Raw genomic sequence first — 20,033 nt, forward strand, 5'->3', positions numbered from 1 at the left:
TCCTTTATATATTATTATTATTGAGTTTGTTTTATTCAAACTTTATATTAATTGCTTTAGAATGTTTTTGATACATAGCTTTACACAGATACCATTTTTGTACATATATGACATATTTCTCCTGTATATATGTATATTACCTTAAATTAAGAAATATTAGAATTAAGTGTAATTTAAGCAATATTTCTATTTTGTATCACTGTGTATATGTATCCTTATTAGCAATTATATTCGTTTATTTTTATTTTATCTTTTATTTGAGACCTCTTTGTATTTTGTTCAATTCTTTACAATCTTGTGCTATTTCTCTGGTACGATTTCGCGCAGCGCATGAGCTGAGCCCAGAAAAGGGATTTTTGACGTAAGGAAAAATCTATTTCTGGGCGATTGGCTCGTGTCGCCAGCGAAATCCCGCCCTACCCGTCCCATCGCCAAGATTGTCTGCTAACTTCAGGATGGCCACAGAGGCGCAGCAGTCGGCAGCATGGGATGGAGTAGTAGTAGTTGGTGCTGCCCACTCTGTGGGTCGGCTCTCCTCTTGGGGATTTTGTAGTGGGAGAATTCTATTGGCATTTGGCTCGTGGTAGTGGTCTCACTCGCCATAGTGTTCATACCGACACCCTCTGGGGGGTGAGCGAGTCAGTTATACTGACCTTTTTCTTTATTTATTTATTCTCTGGTATGTGTTAGTACATTACCCTAGAAATAATAGATTAAAGGATATTTCGCTGGCGACACAAGCCAATCGCCCAGAAATAGATTTGTTTTTCCTTACGTCAAAATCCCTTATTTATAAACTAAAATCTTGCTAATTCACTTTAGTATTGTTTTCTTTAATGAATTTATATTATTGACTGTTTACATTAATAAATTGAGTTTTTTTGAAAATTAGTAAATCACATCCAAAAATCCATACATCTCTGTAAAAGAGAGAGAGAGAGTAGAGAGAGAGAGAGGAGAGAGAGTAGAAGGAGAGAGAGAGAGAGAGAGAGAGATTATCGTAGCATTTGTAAAATACTTTCACATATGATTTTTGTAATTAATTACAATTATTATTATTATTATTATTATTATTATCATATGAAAATATTAATAAACATATTATACATACGTGTACCATAAAAATCTCTCATCTCAGTAGAGAGAGAGAGAGAGAGAGAGACATGGAGTTCGAAAGAAAGATGCGTGAAGACTGGGACTTCCTTCATTCTTACATAATATTTGAAATTTATAAACTAAAATCTTACTAATTCAACGTAGTATTTTCTTTCTTGAAGTAATTGCTCTTTACATTGATATTAATATTAGAAAATTAGTAAATCATTTATCACACAAAAAGCATACATCCCGGTAAGGGAGAGAGAGAGAATTATTAGTTATTATGTGATATCATGTAATCTTATTAAACTTACTAATACAGTATTGATCAATATTAATATTTTAAAATCAGTAAATCGTTTTTGTATCATAAAAATGTATTTAGGCATGAAAATAACATCAAAATACACTAATTAGTGATTATTTATTGTCGGAAAATCCTGCGAATAGGCGAATTCACCGCAAATAATGGTTAGATGTGGTCCACACAAAAAATCCGCGAATCCGGAGAACGCGAATACGGGGAGCCCACTGTACATCTACAATTCGGGGTGAACAATGAACAATTGCACACCTACGAATACAAGATATATTTAGAAGACAAACTCAGATGTCTGAAGAAATCATTCTGCATTATCGCAGCGACAGGTGCAATGCAGCGGGAGACTAGGCTACAGACTTCTGTTACCGTGCGTTAAACAGAAAGATGATAGCGAGTCTATTGGGAAATCTCTGTCTGAAAATTCTTGCAATGTCCAAGGCGATGCAGTAGAGATGGTCATTCACGTATGCGAGAATTCCAGCCAACCAGAGACCTAAGTCTGTGATTGCCTTGCAGAGATTCGGTTCGGTAGTCAATCATCGCAGAGGAGAGACACATAATCCGACCGTGTTATCTCAGAGAGCCAGCTAGTACTGGGCTGCGGCAAGTAGCCCAATACACCGCTAGATTTCGCTCACTCGTCATCCTGAGTTGCCAGGTAATCCATTCAAAGAAGGAATGCGTTCGGCTAAAACCATCGAGCGTAAAAAAAACGCTCGAGCATTTGCATTTAATTGAAATGGATTTCGGTGAATGCAAACGCTGAGGTGTTGTTGTTGTAACAATACTATAAGTATCTAAAAATAGAAACTGGTAACTCCTGGGAGGTTTGCACGGCAGTTCTGAGTTGCAGTTCAATCAAGAAGATACTATTCGTCTCGGTCTCAATCCGTAGAGTTAACTACGGTATGTGCCTACACCTCGGACAATTCAACTGATAACAGAAGCATGTCGCGAGGGCAATATACGTAGCATACTTGTAGGTTCCTGTACATAGACCTCCATCCTAAATTCTCTTCCATTCGTGGAACAAGAATAAGGACTGGAAGCCGACACCCTTCATTCTCTAATGAAGAGAGTGAAGGAGAGAAGTTTTCCCCGAAGGAAGACTTCTATGGTGATAACAGGATACCGAAGACGATAGTTCAAGCCAAAACTGGGTTGTTCAACACCTTGTTCTTCTCTATCCCGGGGTTGGCCGCCTACTGAAGCGACGGACCGTCAGGTCCATCCAGGTTGAGCCCTTCCCGAAATATTCTCCTTCAGCAGCAGTACTTCTCTCGAACGCTAGAAATTCCTGGAATTCTAGCATTCGGCGAGATACCCGATTATCGTAGTAACAATTATCTGGGATTCTCGTCTCACCCACTCTGGACCGTGGTTTCGCCTCCCAAGTGTTTGCAGATCGTAGAAGACCAGAACACTCGTAGAGTGCTAGAAATTCCGAAGAATTCTAAGCACTTGGCGAAACCCCCACCGAATTCATCAGATGATCATTGGGTGGTGGTCCTCCCGATTCCCGTAGAAATCGAGGATGGGGGCAAGATCCTTCCTCAACGACGGGGAATTACATCCGGTAGGAGCTGAAAGTCCCCCAAGGAACGCAGTCCCCAACGTGGAATCCTACAGAGAACGCTCTGCAGGATCCCTCCCCTTCCCTTTGCAGCCATAGGGAGAGAGGGGAATGGGGAGGAAGATAGGATACTCGCTCGCATTCCCAGCGGAACTAGCCGTCGGAGAAGCGAGTACGAGCAGCCATCACCATGCGGTGATGGCCACTCAGAGTCTAGGAAAACGTTACCGTCTGTAGAAAACGTTTTCCTCGAGGAGGGTTACGAACTCGTACTGTAGGCTAAACGTCTGCTGCCACCGTGACCGTCGTCTGGGTGGGGCTGAGCGAGCACTGACAGGAGAGAGACGATACATCCTCCGATGTGTCCCAGTCCTCGTCGAGGGTCTCTGAGTGAGTGTCCAGACGGACCGTCACATGAACGGCGGTGATGGTCCCACCGAGAGTCTGGGAAGCGTCATTTGTCCTCGCCAGCCCCCCACGATCTCCTCCAACCACTTGAGCGAGGATCTGTTGGTCCCAAGATCGAACAAGGCCCGTGGCCGGACCGTAAGAAGTGCATTCCTCACGGTCACTCCTGTTCGCCTTGTTCCTCCCGGTGTAGCCTGAGGAGGTTGAAGGGACAGGTGAGGGAGACCTGATGCTCCTACCCTGCATACTAGCAGAACCAGTAGGCTGGGAGGACTGCAGGCGATCACCAACCCACGGTGGGGATCGAGCTGCAGGTCTGGACCAGCAGCTTCTTGTGGAGATACGCTGGACCAAGGAACGAAGCGTCGGTCTCTTATGTCAGGGGAGCTGTTACGAGAGCTCCTTTCCCTGCCTACCAGCAGAAACCGTGGGGCTGGGGAGGACTGTAGGTGATCATCCACGGTGACGATCGAGCTGCCAGTCTGGACCAGCGGTCTTCTTGCAGAGAAACGCTGGACCAAGAAAGGAGTGTCAGTCTCTTCGGGAGGGCTGCTTGCGAACAGGCTGCACTGGTCGAGCGGCTAGACCAAGAGCAGCGGCGACAGTCCTGACTGTCAGAAGAGCTGCTGCTGGTTCCCTTATCTGTCCAGTCCTGGTGGGAGCGGCGGTCAGGGGACCGGCAGAGTCCGCGGTCGCGGTGGGAGTGTGAGGAGCGCGCCCCTCACGATTACTCCTGATCGGCTCACTCTTCCTGGTGTAGCCCAAGGAAGTTGAAGGGATAGGAGAGGTAGGCCTGACGCTCCCCCCCACCCCCTGCCTACCGGCAGAACGGCGTGCTGGGGGGGGGGGGGGGGTGAGCGGCAGACGCTCGCCAACCTGCAGTGGCGATCGATCTGCAGGCCTGGTCGAGCGGCTCTCCCTGGGAGAGCAGCTGGACCGATAACCGCGGGTGACCCCGTCCCGAGCGTCAGAAGAGCTGCTGCTGGTCCCCCTATCCGCCCGGTACCGGTGGGGGTGGCGGTCAGGGGACCAGCAGAGTCCGCTGTCGTGGTGGGAGCAAAGCCTATCCTCACGGCGCGTCACGGTGCCTGGACCAGCCTCCCCTCAGCCTGCGGCTGGTCTGGGACCGTTGCATCAACCCTGGGTACCGGCGACTCGCCACGAGAGCAATCACTGGCCTGGTGGGAGTCACCTGGGCAACTCCCACAGTCTTCCGCTCCGTGCCTGAATCCTGGCGCCAAGCGAACTCGGTTGCCTGGGTCTTGGGCTGCACGGTCACCCACAGGTGACCGTACACTCGGTACCTCTCGTGAACGAGAGGCCGAGACGGTACCTGGCGTCAAGGCGGAACCTCTGGCGCCAGGAGAGGAGGTGCCGGTGTTAGCCAGTACCCTTCCAGTCCCCGTCATCTTCTTCCTTGCGGAAGGAGAGACAGGCCCCGTTCTTGAAGGAACAGGAGGACCAGCGGAGGCCGCAACTGTCCCACCAGAGTTGGACAGACCCTTACAGGTCTCTGAGCGAGACTTCTTAGCGGGGAGGAGGCTACCTTCTTCTTCTTTGGCTGGGGGCCTCAGAAGTCAAAGAGGAATAGGGCGGCAGAAGACGACGGCAACACCCTTCCTCTTCTTCCTAGACTTCCTCTTCGCCAGTTCCTCAGGACAACCGACAGGTCCTCCATTCAGGACGGAGCAAGGAGTTGGGGCAGTTGCCGAAGCAACTCGGCCCAACTGCACATGTCCAGAGGGACCTGCAGGAGTAGCAGTGGAGAGAACGCTTCCTCAAGGAGGGCCACAAAACTCCTACCTGGCAGGTGAAGCATCTGCCACCCCCGAGACTGGTCGGTCTCTGAGGTGGGGCTGTCTCTGAAAGAAAAGGATTAATTAAATGAGGGCTGGATGGCCCGCCTCCACCGGTCTCTGCGTGCATGGATCCGCAGGAATGTCACGTCAACCCTGGGCACCGGACGATCGCTGCGAGAGCGATTGCCGGTCTGGCGAGGTTCACCCGAGCGACTCCTACCATCTTCCGCTCCGTGCCTGGGTCCTGACATGGGGAGCGAACTCCGCAGTCTGGACTCTGGCTGGACGGGGTGACCGTACACTCGGTAACGCTCGCGAGCGGGCGGCCGAGATGGTTCCCGGTCCGCAGGTGGAACCAGTACCTCCATGGTCCCCGTCTGCTTCCTCCCCGAAGAAGGAGAGACGGGCCCCGTTCCCGGAGGAACGGGAGGACCAGCGGAAGACCCACCTGTTCTCACCGCCGGAGCGAGAAAGACCCTAAGAAGTCCCGTGACGAGACTTCTTAGGGAGGGAGGCATGAAGATATGAAGATCTCGAAGAGGAGGATGACGACACTTGACGAGCTCTCTTCCTCTTTGGTTTCTCCTTCTGCCAGACTTCTACCATCAGTAGATAACCTCACAGGGCAGCGTGACAGCTTCGTCCAGTGACATAACTCCCGGGTAGTATGGTAACAAATAATCATCACGGGGATCAGTAACACACACTCGAGGGATCGGTATGCAACATGCTACGAGTCATAGGTACAATTCCAAGATTAGGATAACCAACACGAAGAGCATCCAAACCAATACTACTGAAAACACAATCACCACTAGTCTGTAAAATAAGGAAAAAAAAATTAAAAAAGTAATGAGGATACTCCTCACACATCCAAGGGCGCCGCCCTCTGAAGTGAGAGGAGATCCCCCAACATCAGCACCGCACGCCCATCCTTCTACCTTCTTCCGATAGTACGTGAAAGGAAGAAGGAGAAGAGAAATTACCATAACAACAAAACATGGACAAACCTTTGAAGTTCCCTTGGTGATTACCAAGCGTAAGCGTAATTTCCGGATGAATACTGTCCCCATTACAGGATCAATATCAGTTACGTTAAATACATGTCTCATCCTCACGATAAATACATATCTCGTCCTCATGCAGGTCTGAGCCAGTGTTAAAGGGCGAAAGAATGTAAGTATGTTGGCATACCTTAGCCGCCGGCTCTTAACAGAAGTACAGGGGCGGTTACAAAGGCTATCACAAAAAACTGGTTTGTATATTAATTGAAAAACCAAGGACAAACCTTTGTTTAGTATTAATATCAAACACCGTATATGCATAATTATTTAAATACAAAAAATAAACCAAAAAGGAAAAGATCCCGCCGGGAAAAAAAGATATTAACGACCAGTCAGCCAGAGCTCACAAAACACACATCTTCCTCGGAAGAGGCCGAAAGTAAAGTGGAGTGTTTACATCCGGGCAGGCTGGTCTGTCCCATGGTAGTTACTGCCTAACCACCTTGTTCAAGATTCAACGGGCGTAATTCCAGCTTTGCCGCAAGTTACATTCCTATTGTTAGAGGACCAAAAGGTTTGTATTACGTATCGGAACAATACCTCGTTATTGAATCTTACGACCGAGTTCCAACTGGCGCTGAAAGTAATTCCTTATGTAAAGAATGTAAAGAACACATGGTTTGTATAACGTGTAGGAACAAACAATATTTAGGTATCAATAGCCACTGAGGTTGATATTTAACACTTAAGATGTGATCAGAAATCCCCACAATCCTCAGAAAGTTACAACTTACATGTCAACAGGGGTTGTCATGCAATACTAAAACACACAACTCACCTGTTTTTGTTTTTTCTGAAGAGATGCCAAGTTTTCCAAGTGTGATCGCTTGATTACATGTGCTTGCCAAATTATAGCACTTTTTACAATTGTACCACACACTATACACATCAGTTGTCCCCTGCTATTGTATCTGACATAAAAGTTAAGGAAATGAATGTGAAATACTATAACAGATTTTTAAAATAATTTGTATTTTCCTTATGTCTGCACTATGCAAACACGTCTTTACAGTCATCCCTTATCCCTTTCATCTGTTTTCATCTTATCTAGAACTCAACATCATCTGGAGGGTCCAAAAGACTAATAATATAAAATAACCACATCTTTTAAGTATATTTTTCCTAATATACACATTGGAGTTACCTTGCAAACACAAGCTGTAAAGCCCCTTCAAACTTACTGACAAACTACTAGTAAACTATCGACAGGTAGGGGGAAGCCCAACTAACCTGTTGGTCTGCACTCCACCTTTCCTTACAGTCCAGGGACCAGAGTATAGAAGAAATTGGTTTGTGTGAATGACTGTTTGATTTATTTTATATTATTTTGTTAGTTATTAGGTGATTAGGTTAGGTAATTTTTTGAACTAGTTTTTAGGATTCAGTTTCTTATTTATCATATTCATGTTATTTCTGGGCTCAGCTCGTGTCGGCCTATGAAAGTATCCTTAATATCATTCTTTCTAGGTAAAATTAGCCTAAAATTACCAGAGAAAAACAAAATTAAGAAAATGTCAGTAAAACTGACTCGCTCACTCTTAAAAAGAAGTGTCGGTATGATAAAGGGGCGAGTGTGGAACACTACCACGAGCCAAATACCAATTAGAACTTCCTGTCAGAATCCCCCCAAGAGAGAGCTGATACCAACGGGCGATGCAGCCTCTACTACTACTACTAGAGGACGCCACGGACAGCAGCGCCCCTAGCGGACATCCTTAAATTTTAGCGCTTGCGACAAGTCGCCATTTCTTGTGCTTGTGCCCCTTTTTGGATTTTACTCGTAAATTCTACGATGGAACGCTCTGCTATTGCCACGGCTAAGTTAAGTAACTCATAAGTAACATTTTACCATAGTTTTATCTTCCGGGTACCAGTATTTTTCCTCTTAATAGGTCATATACTGGTTCCCCGGTTGTCTCGTGGCGGCCATGCCGCCTCGTAAGAATTCCCGGTCCTCCATACTGGGACTTCTTATACTTATGGGCTTACGTTATCACATTCATTGTTTACATCGAGTTTTAGATAGTTCAGCCCTCTTACCATTCTCCTAGCTTGGTATTTAGGGCTATTATTATTATTATTTCCGGCCCAGCATCCCGGCTCTTGCTCTACATCGGCTATCGCTGGCTCCGAGTAGGCTCCTGTTTTTCGGGACAGTCCGCCTCCTCCTGGGCTTCTTTCCCTTTTACTAAAAGTGTCTCTTCCACCTTTCGATGTATATTTATTTATTTATTTAGGGTGTTAGGCTAGCCTAGGTGCTTGTTCCATGTGTTGGTACAGCTTGGTTCACGTGGCCCTACCACGGTTGTGTTGCTCGCGGCCTAGGCCACTTGCGGTCACGTGTTCCTTTGCACCTTACCCTGCCCCTTCCCTCCCTCTCTGATATAGGGAGGAGCTGGGGGACCCCTTAGTTGTTATGACAACTTCATCGCCTTCTCTCACCCTTTCGGAGGTGACCAGGGGTCCTCCCAGCGAGGGGGTACAGGGCGACCACTATGAGGTACCGGGTCTCCATGCGGGTAGTTGGTGAGGCGGGGGGGAGGAGTAGGCCATCCTTCCCCCCTTTCTCGCTCCCGCCGTGTTTCGCCGAGACCTTCCTCCTCCCCTCCCCAGTTGCTCAGCCACCCTCCTTACGATACGAAAGGAGCCTTCCGTCGCAGCCGGGGCACCTTTGGTTATAGGTTCCTGGCTCCGCTAGCGGGCAGGGTGGGCACTACGAGTGGTCGGTTGGTTGCTTGCCTAACTATATCCTTATATCTCTCCGCCGTTACCGGAAAGGGAGCTTACCCTTACCTACGCACTCTTCTGGTAGACGCGTGGAGGAGAAGTTGTTTATTTCTGTTATTTTAAGGATATATACCCTAATTCTAAGATATTTTACAATGAATTGTGTGTTATTATTATTTTATTTCATCCATCCCGCCTTTTTCCGTCGTGGTTTCCATTACCACCACTCCTAGTTGGTTGATTCTTGTGCTTCCGCCATCGGCGGAGCCATAGCCTATCTCCCAACCTGGTTACCACACGTATTTTGGCGGGGCTCTGGTTTTATCTAACTTTATCGCTCCGTACCAGCGGAGCATATGTTAGACGGTAAGTGTTTACTTGGTATTCATATACTTTTCACTTACAGGCTACCAACTGCCAGGTCCCAGCGTGTAATGCGACGCTTTATGCACCCCTGTGGACATGACGAGTGCAGGTCCCACGCCCCTTGTGCCACGTCGTTCAACGAGTGATCGTCTGGCACCCTGAGGCCTGCGCTATATGCTACGACCTGGTCGGTCAGCTGGGAGATGGGGTAAGTCCATTATAGACTTACTTATGATTTTACTAACAACTTCTAGTCGTAAGTTTGTTAACTTCTTTCCACAATTGGCAGCTAATCTCACCTTTCTTTCAGGCTAGCGGCGTGAGGGAAGTCGCCCTCGCCACCCTGAAAGCGTGGGTGGGCGGCTTTGGGAAAAACGCCGCCAAGGGCCAGCCCTACATTTTGGATAGGAAGCTGGCCATCCAGATCTTCCCCGCGGGCAAGTCGACGGGCTACGTCGACCCCTCGTCCGCTGCCCCACTGATAGCCTCCATTCAGCAAGAACTCCAGCAATCGTTTGGGGTCGTAGCCTCACAGGAGTCGGTTCCGGACGTCGCTGCCCTGGACCTTAACCTAGAGCCCATGGCGGTAGGTGGGGAGGATTTGTTGGTTGAGGTAGGTATGTCGGGCGCCCAAGGTCTTTCCTTGGGCGCTCCTGGATCTTCTCCTGTCCCCCTCTCGTCCGCTTCTTTCCAAGGCTTTACGGGATCTGAGATACCTAGTCGCTCTCCCGCTCTCTCTGTACCTCCTAAGGAGAAGGGAAAGAGAGAACCGAAGACCTTGTCTAAGTCGACTTCTAGGAAGTCGTCTTCGTCTTCTTCGGCTAAGAAGTCGTCGACTTCCTATGCCGATGCGGTGAAAGCTAAGCCGGGCTCTTCCCATTCGAAGAGCTCCAGAAGCAAGGCTTCGAAGGAGAAGGCTCGCACTCCCACCGAGTCACTGCCTTCTTCCGCCTCCGCTGCTGCCACTCCGGCTATGCCGGAAGGGGTAGCAAGCACCAGCACCTGTGATCCCTCTACTGTCTCAGCAGGGGTGATGGAACAGGTGGGCGTGCTAGTAGGCTCCCAAATTTCCGCACTGGGAACGCGGTTCGAGCAGATGTTTGCCCAACTGTCAAACAGTCTGTCTCAAACTGGACAGTCGATCCAGGATCTCTCTAATAGAATGAGAGAGAATGAGGACCGAGTGGCTGGGCTAGCTCAGGCTCCTCCCCCAGTCTCCCTGCATCTAGCACGGGGATTCTTCAACTCCCATCTTATGACTCCTTGCCAGCTTTCTCTATGGAGAACCCATGGAGAGTAGCTGCCTACGCTCCATTCAAGGACGGAATGATTTCGATCCCGGAGTGTGGAACTCGAAGATTGAGGGACTTCGAGGTTCTACCCTCCGGGTCTGTCGCAGCCTTTCATCGGGTATGCTAGGCTGACGCCAACGGCTCTCACGAGAGAAGACAAAATCTCTAAGGAGTCGGTTTCTTTACAGTAGAGATCACGCCCAGCGGGAATGGTTCACTTGCCTTGAGGATTGGGAGTGTTCTAACACTATGGACTCCAGGCCTACAAGAGTCCCTGTCACTATTTTCGCGACGGAATGAGGACGTCTCTCTCCCGTTCGCCACGAAATTGGTGGAGAAGTCTCTTCAGGCAGTCCTCAAGGATGAGCCCATTCCACAGTTGAGGGAGGCGGAGTCTACTTCTCCTCTCTTCCCCGCCTTCGGAGAATTGTGGGAAAACCTGCCAGCTACATTCACGCTGGGTAAACTCAAGCCGGACTGCGCCATGGACCAGTTCGGTGAGAAGTTACCTAGGCTGCCGGATTCCCTAATCCAGGCAGAGTTTGATGCGCGGACTAGGTTTCTTTGGCAGGTCCCTCAATTCCCTCATCATCACTGAAATGGCTGCCCTTTCCTACGCTTCGGAACCGCTGTTCAAGATTCTGGCGAAATCTCAGTTTCAGACGGTTCTGACGGACGCCTTTGACTTCTTCCAGGCTAGGAGGAACTGCCGGAAGCATGTCCTACAAGAGTGCACAATCAGGCATGAGCCTAATAGACTCTTGGCTGCAAGCATGTGGGGAGCGGATCTCTTCCCAGAGTCCGCAGTGAACGAGGTCCACCACGAAGCTGCTAGACTCAACCAGAGCCTTAGAGCTAGGTGGGGTATTCCTCAAAGAGGAAACAGGAATCCGTCCCCACTGCTGGCAAGAAACCAAAGAAGGCTGGTAAGAGGTTCCAGCCTTATAAAAGACTCAACAACAGCAGCAATTTGTGCAGGCAGTCCCAGTTACCCAACAGGGACAACCTTTCCACTCTAAACAGAACCAACCTTTCCTCCTGGTGCCCCAACAATCTCAACCATCCACTTCCTATACGCTACTTCGCCGGCCTTCAACCCTGCCTATGAGGCTCAAGGCTACTCTCAACCGAGAGGTAGGGCGAGAGGTTACTTTCGTCAGCGTGGCGCAGGAAGGGGCACGAGGAGTAGACAGTTCAGAGGAGGGCGTGGTGGCCACCCGCCCATCAGCAATGAGGCTCCCCAGGTAGGAGGGAGGCTGTTCCTCTTCCGCCACAGGTGGGGGTTCAGCAATTGGGCACAGAGCATAGTGTCCAAAGGATTAGGCTGGAGTTGGATCAGAGATCCCCCTCCAATCAAATCATTTCATCAGGTACCGTCAAAGGAATTGATAGATTACGCGGAAGAACTCCTTCAGAAAGGAGCTATTGCGAGAGTCAAACATCTAAAATTTCAAGGGCGCTTATTCAGCGTGCCAAAGAAAGGCTCAACAAAAAGAAGGGTAATCTTAGACTTGTCAAAGTAAACTCTTTCATTCGCTGCGACAAGTTCAAGATGCTTACCCTCTCGCAAGTAAGGACCTTACTGCCGCGTGGAGCCGTCACATGCTCCATCGATCTTACAGACGCATACTATCATATCCCTATAGCCAGACACTTCCGGCCATTCCTAGGATTCAGGCTAGGGAATCAGACATTCTCATTCAAAGTGATGCCCTTTGGTCTGAATGTAGCCCCCAGGGTATTCACAAAGATAGCAGAAGTGGTTGTACAACAATTGAGAGCTTCCAGGGCAATAATGGTGAGCGGCATAACCTCGACGATTGGTTGATGCTGGGCACCAACCAGTCCTATGGGAATGTCTCCCGAAGCTACCAAAAAGGTAAGTTCCACTTTCTGGAACATCTGGGGTTCCAGATAAACAAAAAACGAAATCCAGACTTACTCCGGAATCTCGTTTTTTCAGTGGCTAGGAATCCAATGGGATTTGTCTTCCCACAATCTATCAATTCCAGTGGCCAAACGGAAGGAAATAGCAAAATCTGTCAGGCAATTCCTCAAATGCAAACAAACGTCAAGAAGAAACCAGGAGAGAATCCTAGGGTCTCTTCAGTTTGCTCGTAACAGATATCCTTCTGAAAGCAAGGCTGAAAGATATAAATCGAATTTGGCGGTCAAAAGCAAACTCCAAATATCGAGACAAGTTGTCAGTAATTCCACAGATCCTTCGCAACCAACTACGGCCTTGGTCAAAAGTAAAGAACTTAGCCAAGAAAGTACCCCTTCAATATCCCCTCCCCCCCAGTGCTAACCATTCACACGGACGCATCCCTGTCCGGGGTGGGGGGATACTCTCAGTTCAAACAGGTTCAGGGGACTTGGTCAGTTCAATTTCGCCAGCTTCACATAAACGTGTTGGAAGCAATGGCAGTATTTCTTACTCTGAAGAGACTGCTTCCCCCGAAGAAGTCTCACCTAAGGCTAGTTTTGGACAGTGCAGTGGTAGTTCATTGCATCAACAGAGGAGGGTCCAAATCCAAACTGTGAACCATGTCATGATAGCCATCTTTGCATTGGCAAACAAACACAAATGGCATCTGTCTGCACTCACCTGGCAGGAGTAAGAAGTGATAGCAGACGCTCTGTCCCGGTCAGTTCCTCTGGAATCAGAGTGGTCTCTGGACGTCGGGTCATTCCAGTGGGTAAGCCGGAGAGTCCAGGTCTCCAAGTGGATCTCTTCGCCTCACAAGCGAACCACAAGCTCCCTTGCTATGTGGCCCCCAACCTGGACCCTCTGGCTTATGCCACGGACGCCCTGTCGTTAGATTGGAATCAGTGGAGGAGAATTTATGTTTTTCCTCCAGTGAATCTTCTCTTGAAAGTCCTAGACAAACTAAGGTCTTTCAAAGGGATAGTAGCTCTGATTGCACCAGACTGGCCCAAGAGCAACTGGTATCCTCTTCTCTTGGAATTGGGTCTCCGACCTCAACGGATCCCCAATCCCAAACTATCACAATCAGTACAAATGAGGACTGTGTTCGCTTCCTCAAGAACTCTCCAGACCCTAACTTTATGGACTTCATGAAGTTTGCGGCTAATAAAGATGCTAACATTGATCCACAGAATATTCTCTTCCTAGAATCAGATAAGAGAGAGTCAACCATTAGACAATATGATCAGCTGTTAAAAAATTAGCATCTTTCTGAAAGAATCGAAACACTACAACCATGACAGTTAATTTGGCTATATCCTTTTTCAGATCCTTATTTGAGAAAAGGCTTAGCTGCTAGCACATTACCACTCATAAATCGGCTTTGAAGAAAATCTTTCAAGTAGGTTTTCAGATAGATTTGACTGAATCTTATTTCACATCTATCCCTAAAGCCTGTGCTAGACTTAGACCTTCCCAGAGGCCTACTACAGTTTCATGGTTCTTAAATGATGTCCTCAAACTAGCTTCAGATACTGACAACTCATCTTGTACATTCATAATGCTCCTAAGGAAGACATTATTCTTACTAAGCCTAGCCTCAGGAGCTAGAATTTCAGAAACTGTCGGCTCTATCCAGGGATGCGGGTTCATGTGTGGAATTCCTCCCATCAGGAGAAGTTCTACTTGCTCGGATCGTAGCTTTTTTATAGCCAAAAATGAAGATCCTCTTGCAAGGTGGGCCCCTTGGAAGGTTATCCCACTTCCGCAGGATCCTTCTCTCTGCCCAGTATCAACTCTTAGAGCCTTTCTATCTCGTACTTCTTCTAGATCCTCAGGTGCTCTCTTCATGAGAGAAAAAGGTGGTACTTTATCAGTTAAAGGCATTAGGCAGCAAATCCTTTACTTTATTAAACAAGCCAACCCTGAGTCATTCCCAAAAGCACATGATATCAGGGGAGTAGCCACCTCAATTAATTATTTCCAACATATGAATTTCGAGGATCTTAGAAAGTATACTGGATGGAAATCCCCGACAGTCTTTAAACGGCATTATTTAAAGTCCTTGGAATCTTTAAAGTTTTCAGCAGTAGCAGCGGGAAACATAGTTTCCCCTGATACTGTTTAGTAGTTGTAGTACAGATCCAGGTCTCCTTTCTACCTACGTAAACCAACATGCCTCACCCTATCGTCAGGCTACTCAACATCATAGCCTTAGCCGTTGTATCATATAGTGGCTTGTCCCTTATTTTTTTGCTAGGGACATCCACATTTGTACTGATAATGTACTTCAGTGTACCTACCCTTATTTTTATGCTAGGGTAGGACACAATATGTTTGTATATATATTCACCATTTTATGTTAATGATGAACTTCAGTCACAATGTGTTTGTATATATTTTGAAATATTTGTATTGATGATGGATTTCAGTGTACCTACCCTTATTTTTATGCTAGGGTAGGACACATGGTGTATATATTTTGAATTTTGTATTTTGTTAAGTAAATCACAATTTTTCCTTATTTTACATGCATCTTTGTAATTTTCTTTAATTACCTTTTAAGTACTTTAAGATTACTAACATTTTATTATTTTACTGTTAAAATAAGTTAGTTTAAGTGCTTAATTTATATGCTGTAATTGATTTACTTATATTATATCCATCATTTTAAATTGTTTTTCATTGTTCCCTTTTCCATCTTGTCTGTTTCTCTGGTACTCTTTCATAGGCCGACACGAGCTGAGCCCAGAAAAGGGATTTTGACGAAGGAAAAATCTATTTCTGGGTGATTGGCTCGTGTCGCCCTATGAAACCCCCCCTTTTTTTATGGTTGTTTTCCCCCCCTTGCAGGACAAGATGTATTTAACTGTTTTATTTAAGGATGTCCGCTAGGGCGCTGCTGTCCGTGGCGTCCTCTAGTAGTAGTAGTAGAGGCTGCATCGCCCGTTGGTATCAGCTCTCTCTTGGGGGGATTCTGACAGGAAGTTCTAATTGGTATTTGGCTCGTGGTAGTGTTCCACACTCGCCCCTTTATCATACCGACACTTCTTTTTAAGAGTGAGCGAGTCAGTTTTACTGACATTTTCTTAATTTTGTTTTTCTCTGGTAATTTTAGGCTAATTTTACCTAGAAAGAATGATATTAAGGATACTTTCATAGGGCGACACGAGCCAATCACCCAGAAATAGATTTTTCCTTCGTCAAAATCCCTTTTTTGTGAGCGAGAGATTTTGTGAATAATGGTCGTCTTTCTTTCTTTTTTTTTTTTCATTACAGTTTGGTAGAAGGGAATAAGTATGAGCTGAGGCTCCCCTTCACCTGTACTGAAACTTTTCTGAACCCACGATGAAGTGATAGTGTGCTGCTGGCTAGGCCGAGGGCCTACAGATTTTGTGATTGTTGAGTTGGGAGAGACTTTGCTGGAGTGTAATTGGGAACAGGAGTCAAACCTCGAGCAACAACAGTACTTGAGCAAGCAGACTATATCGTTGAGGGAGGTCAACGATTCCAGGCTACACATCTATGGGCAGCTGGAAATATCAAGTTGGAAACTAAAAAGAACAACCATAGGCTCTCTGCAAAAGGAGCTGCTGACAAGATGAAAATGAATTTTTATAATAAAATTAATATTAGTAATACTTACCTGTATAATTTATCTAGCACAAAATCCACAAAAACCACACCAAAATTTACTACATTGGCAACCCTGTTACCTCCTATTCTGTCCATCAGTTGGCAACACAGGCCATTTGACAGTTGCAAAACCTTCCCTTGAAAATCAGTTGTGATAGGCAGATCGCGAGGTAGGATGGGTGGGACTAGATAAATTATACAGGTAAGTATTATTAACCCTCTTACGCCGACTGGACGTATTTTACGTCAACATTTTTTGTCTCCCGTGTGCCGACTGGACGTATTTTACGTAGACTTACAAAAGTTTTTTTTTTAAATTTGCGGAAAAAAAGAAAAATACTTATAGGCCTACCAGCCTAAAACTTTTGAATCACGCGCCTTGGGGGATGCTGGGAGTTCACGGATCAAGGTGTTGTTTTGTTTGCAATCGTTACGCAGGCGCGCAAGCGCGAATTTCTTTCTTGCCGCACTAAAAAGTATCTGTGACACATCTCGGAAATTATTTAGTCACTTTGACATAATTTTTGTACCATTGTAAATTAGCCGTTACATGAAGTATTATATATGAAAATGTGCGCATTTTTATGTAGAATACAACAATAAAATACTCATGATTGTAGCTTTTATCAGTTTTGAGATATTTTCATATAAATAACGATAATTGCCAAAATTTCAACCTTTGGTCAACTTTGACTCTACCGAAATGGTCAAAAAACGCAATTGTAAGCTAAAACTCTTATATTTTAGTAATATTCAATCATTTACCTTCATTTTGCAACTAATTGGAAGTCTCTAGCACAATATTCTGATTTATGGTGAATTTATGAAAAACTTTCCTTACGTCCGCGTGGTAACTCTTCCGAAAAAAATCATACATGCGACTGTGGTAATGTTTGCACCATTTTAAAATTAGCCGTTATATAAAGTTTTATATATGGAAATGTGCGCAATTTCATTTTCATGCACAATACAACTAAAAACAACCCATGGTTGTAGCTTTTATCAGTTTTGAGATATTTTCATATAAATAATGATAATTGCAAAAATTACAACCTTCGGTCAAATTTGACTCTACCGAAATGGTCGAAAAACGCAATTGTAAGCTAAAACGCTTATATTCTAGTAATATTCAAGCATTTACCTTCATTTTGAAACAAATTGGAAGTCTCTAGCACAATATTTCGATTTATGGTGAATTTATGAAAAAAATAACATTTTCTTTACGTCCGCGCGGTAACTCTTCCGAAAAAATCATACGTGCGATTGTGGTAATGTTTGCACCATTTTAAATTAGCCGTTACATAAAGTTTTATATATGAAAATGTGCACAATTTAATGTAGAATACAAAAAAAATTAATTGAAGGTTGTAGCTTTTCTCATTTTTTAAATATTTGCATATAAATCACGATAAATAAAAAAAAACCATGTTCGGTCAAGTTTGACTCTACTGAAATGGTCGAAAAATGCAATTGTAAGCTAAAACTCTTACAGTCTAGTAATATTCAGTCATTTATCTTCATCTTGAAACAAATTTGAAGTCTCTAGCAAAATATTTAGATTTATGGTGAATTTAAAAAAAAAATCTTTCCTTCCCTCCTCGCGCGGATTCTCCGCCACAAATCTCCGAAATGCGTACGTACCATTCTCGGAATATTTGCTCCGTTTCATATTAGGCATTTCATCGAGTTTTATATATGAAAATGTGCGCAATTTCATGTAGAATAAAACGTAAAACGAAAAATATTTGAAGGTTGTAGCTTTTCTTATTTCTGAAATAATTGCATATAAAAAATTATATAAAAAAAATTCGACATTCGGTCAACTTTAACTCGTCAGATATTCAATCATTTGCCTTCATTTTGAAAGAAATTGGAAGTCTCTAGGACAATATTTAGATTTATGGTGAATTTTTGGAAAAAATATTTGTTTACGTCCGCGCGTTACGAATTCATGCATTATTTTGTGATAATATTTTCTCTGTGTTGCTTTTATCGTTTTACAATGTGTTATATACCCAAATTAATCGCAATTTAGTGTACATTACAACGAAAAAAAAAGTAACTTGTTATCTTTAACCGTTTTGCGCACAGCGCGATTTGAATACAATTATATATGAAATTTTGTTTTTGCGCTATCATATATCGCATTATTTATATATGATAGATATTTTTTTTCATTTCTGATGGTTGCATACTAAACTTCAGCCAATGACAAAAAAAGGAGCCAAAAATGAACTCTTAATCTTAAAAACTAAGCGCGCTGTGATTTTTTGAAAAAAATATTTTTTCCGCTTCCGCGCTCACTCTGAAAAACCTCCGGCACACGGGAGACTTTTTTTTCTTTTTACCGCTTCGGCGTAAGAGGGTTAATATCAATTTTATTATAAAATTCAATATTAATAAAAATTACCTTAACATAATTTATCTAGCCCAATTAATCACATTGAAATGGAGGAGGGACTGAATAAAATTTCCCTTTCGGGCAGAATAGGAGCAACCAACCTAATCCAATTAATAGAAAAGAAAGAAAAATTAATAACATGACATAAAACAACAAAGAAATATATATCATAGGCCAAGTAAAAAACTCAACCCAATGTCTAAAATATTAAGTACCCAAAGTCTCCTACCATAATGCCGCCGAACTATACAAAAGTCAGGTGACCAACCAGGCAACAAGTCAGACAACATCGAGGACAGCAAAGTCAGACAACATTGAGGACAGCAAGGCTGCACCCTAATGACTTCATCAGCGACACCTGCTCTCTCACGAATGTCTGGCGCCAAGAGAGATGAGCGGGTATTGGCAACTCTTTCCCGAAGGATGAGTGCCTGGACTGCCTGGGCGATTCAAAGCTAAGCGAACATTGGGGGTGTATCAACGCAACCCAACGTCGCCAGCAGCAATATAGGCTCATGAGCGACTCCTGACTCAAGCTTTCAAGCGCCAAGAGAAAGGAGCGCGGAGCAAAAGGCGACTCAGTCCAGGAAGATGAGTGCCTGACAGTCCAAACTGGTCTCATATTAAACAATCATCGGAGGGTTTATCGGCGCAACCGATTTCGTCAACAAGAAACTCAGAGCTACTAAATGTTGCCTGATCTCGCGTGAGTGTCTGACTGAAAAAACAAGTGAGACAAAAAGTACATGATGAACGAGTCACCAGATGACAACAGGCGATCCATTGACTAATTCCCTATCCAGAAAGACAATGGAGTCGTCAGGACAGGCGAACCAGTGAATAGTCCTAAGTCAGCATCGACTTTGGGAGAAGCGTAGTCGCCAGTGCCGACAACCCAGTGGCTGGTCCAATGTCAGACTGACAATGGAAGCAGCGTGAGTTGTCAAAGCACCAATGGGCCCAAAGAACATAGGTCACCTAGAACTAGAGATATATGCCTCAAGTAAAAAGGAGCAAAAACAGAATTAGAACGCCAAGTCGCCACCTCAAGCACCTTGGTGACAGAGACGTTCTTCATAAAAGCTACTGATGTAGCAACTGCTCTAATACTGTGTGCTCTTGGCGCCTGGCCTTCAAGGGCAGCTGAACCGCCAGTTTTAACAAGAAGATCTCTGAGGAAAAAGGATACACCATTCTTTGACATAGGTCTCTTGACATTTCGGGGTGAAACAAACAGATGATGGGGACGACCCTGATGGTCGTCCCCATCATCTGTGTGTGATGTAAATAGCATGAGAACGCCCTGACAGGGAAAAGAACTAATTACTCATTTAGATTACCGACAAAGTCGACCAGCGACTTCAGAATGAAAGACCTGGGAATGGGATTATCAGACAATTCAGTCTTGCGACCACCTCCT

At 45.2% G+C, this 20,033-nt stretch overlaps 2 protein-coding genes across 2 annotated transcripts in view; one reads left to right on the forward strand and one right to left on the reverse strand.

Annotated features, from left to right (window-relative positions):
* The window catches only part of LOC135197328 (zinc finger protein 830-like), a 49,972-nt gene extending 42,795 nt beyond the window's left edge, over nt 1-7,177 (reverse strand). The window contains exon 1 of the mRNA XM_064224469.1: nt 7,043-7,177. Within this exon, the coding sequence (XP_064080539.1) occupies nt 7,043-7,153 (111 nt within the window). The 5' untranslated portion in view covers nt 7,154-7,177. The remainder of the gene's footprint in view (nt 1-7,042) is intronic.
* LOC135196548 (zinc finger protein 830-like) overlaps nt 1-20,033 on the forward strand; it is a 141,079-nt gene that overhangs the window by 47,152 nt on the left and 73,894 nt on the right. The window lies entirely within an intron of this gene.

This window comes from Macrobrachium nipponense, chromosome 18 (genome assembly GCF_015104395.2).
Source record: "Macrobrachium nipponense isolate FS-2020 chromosome 18, ASM1510439v2, whole genome shotgun sequence".
NCBI classification, from domain to species: domain Eukaryota; kingdom Metazoa; phylum Arthropoda; class Malacostraca; order Decapoda; family Palaemonidae; genus Macrobrachium; species Macrobrachium nipponense.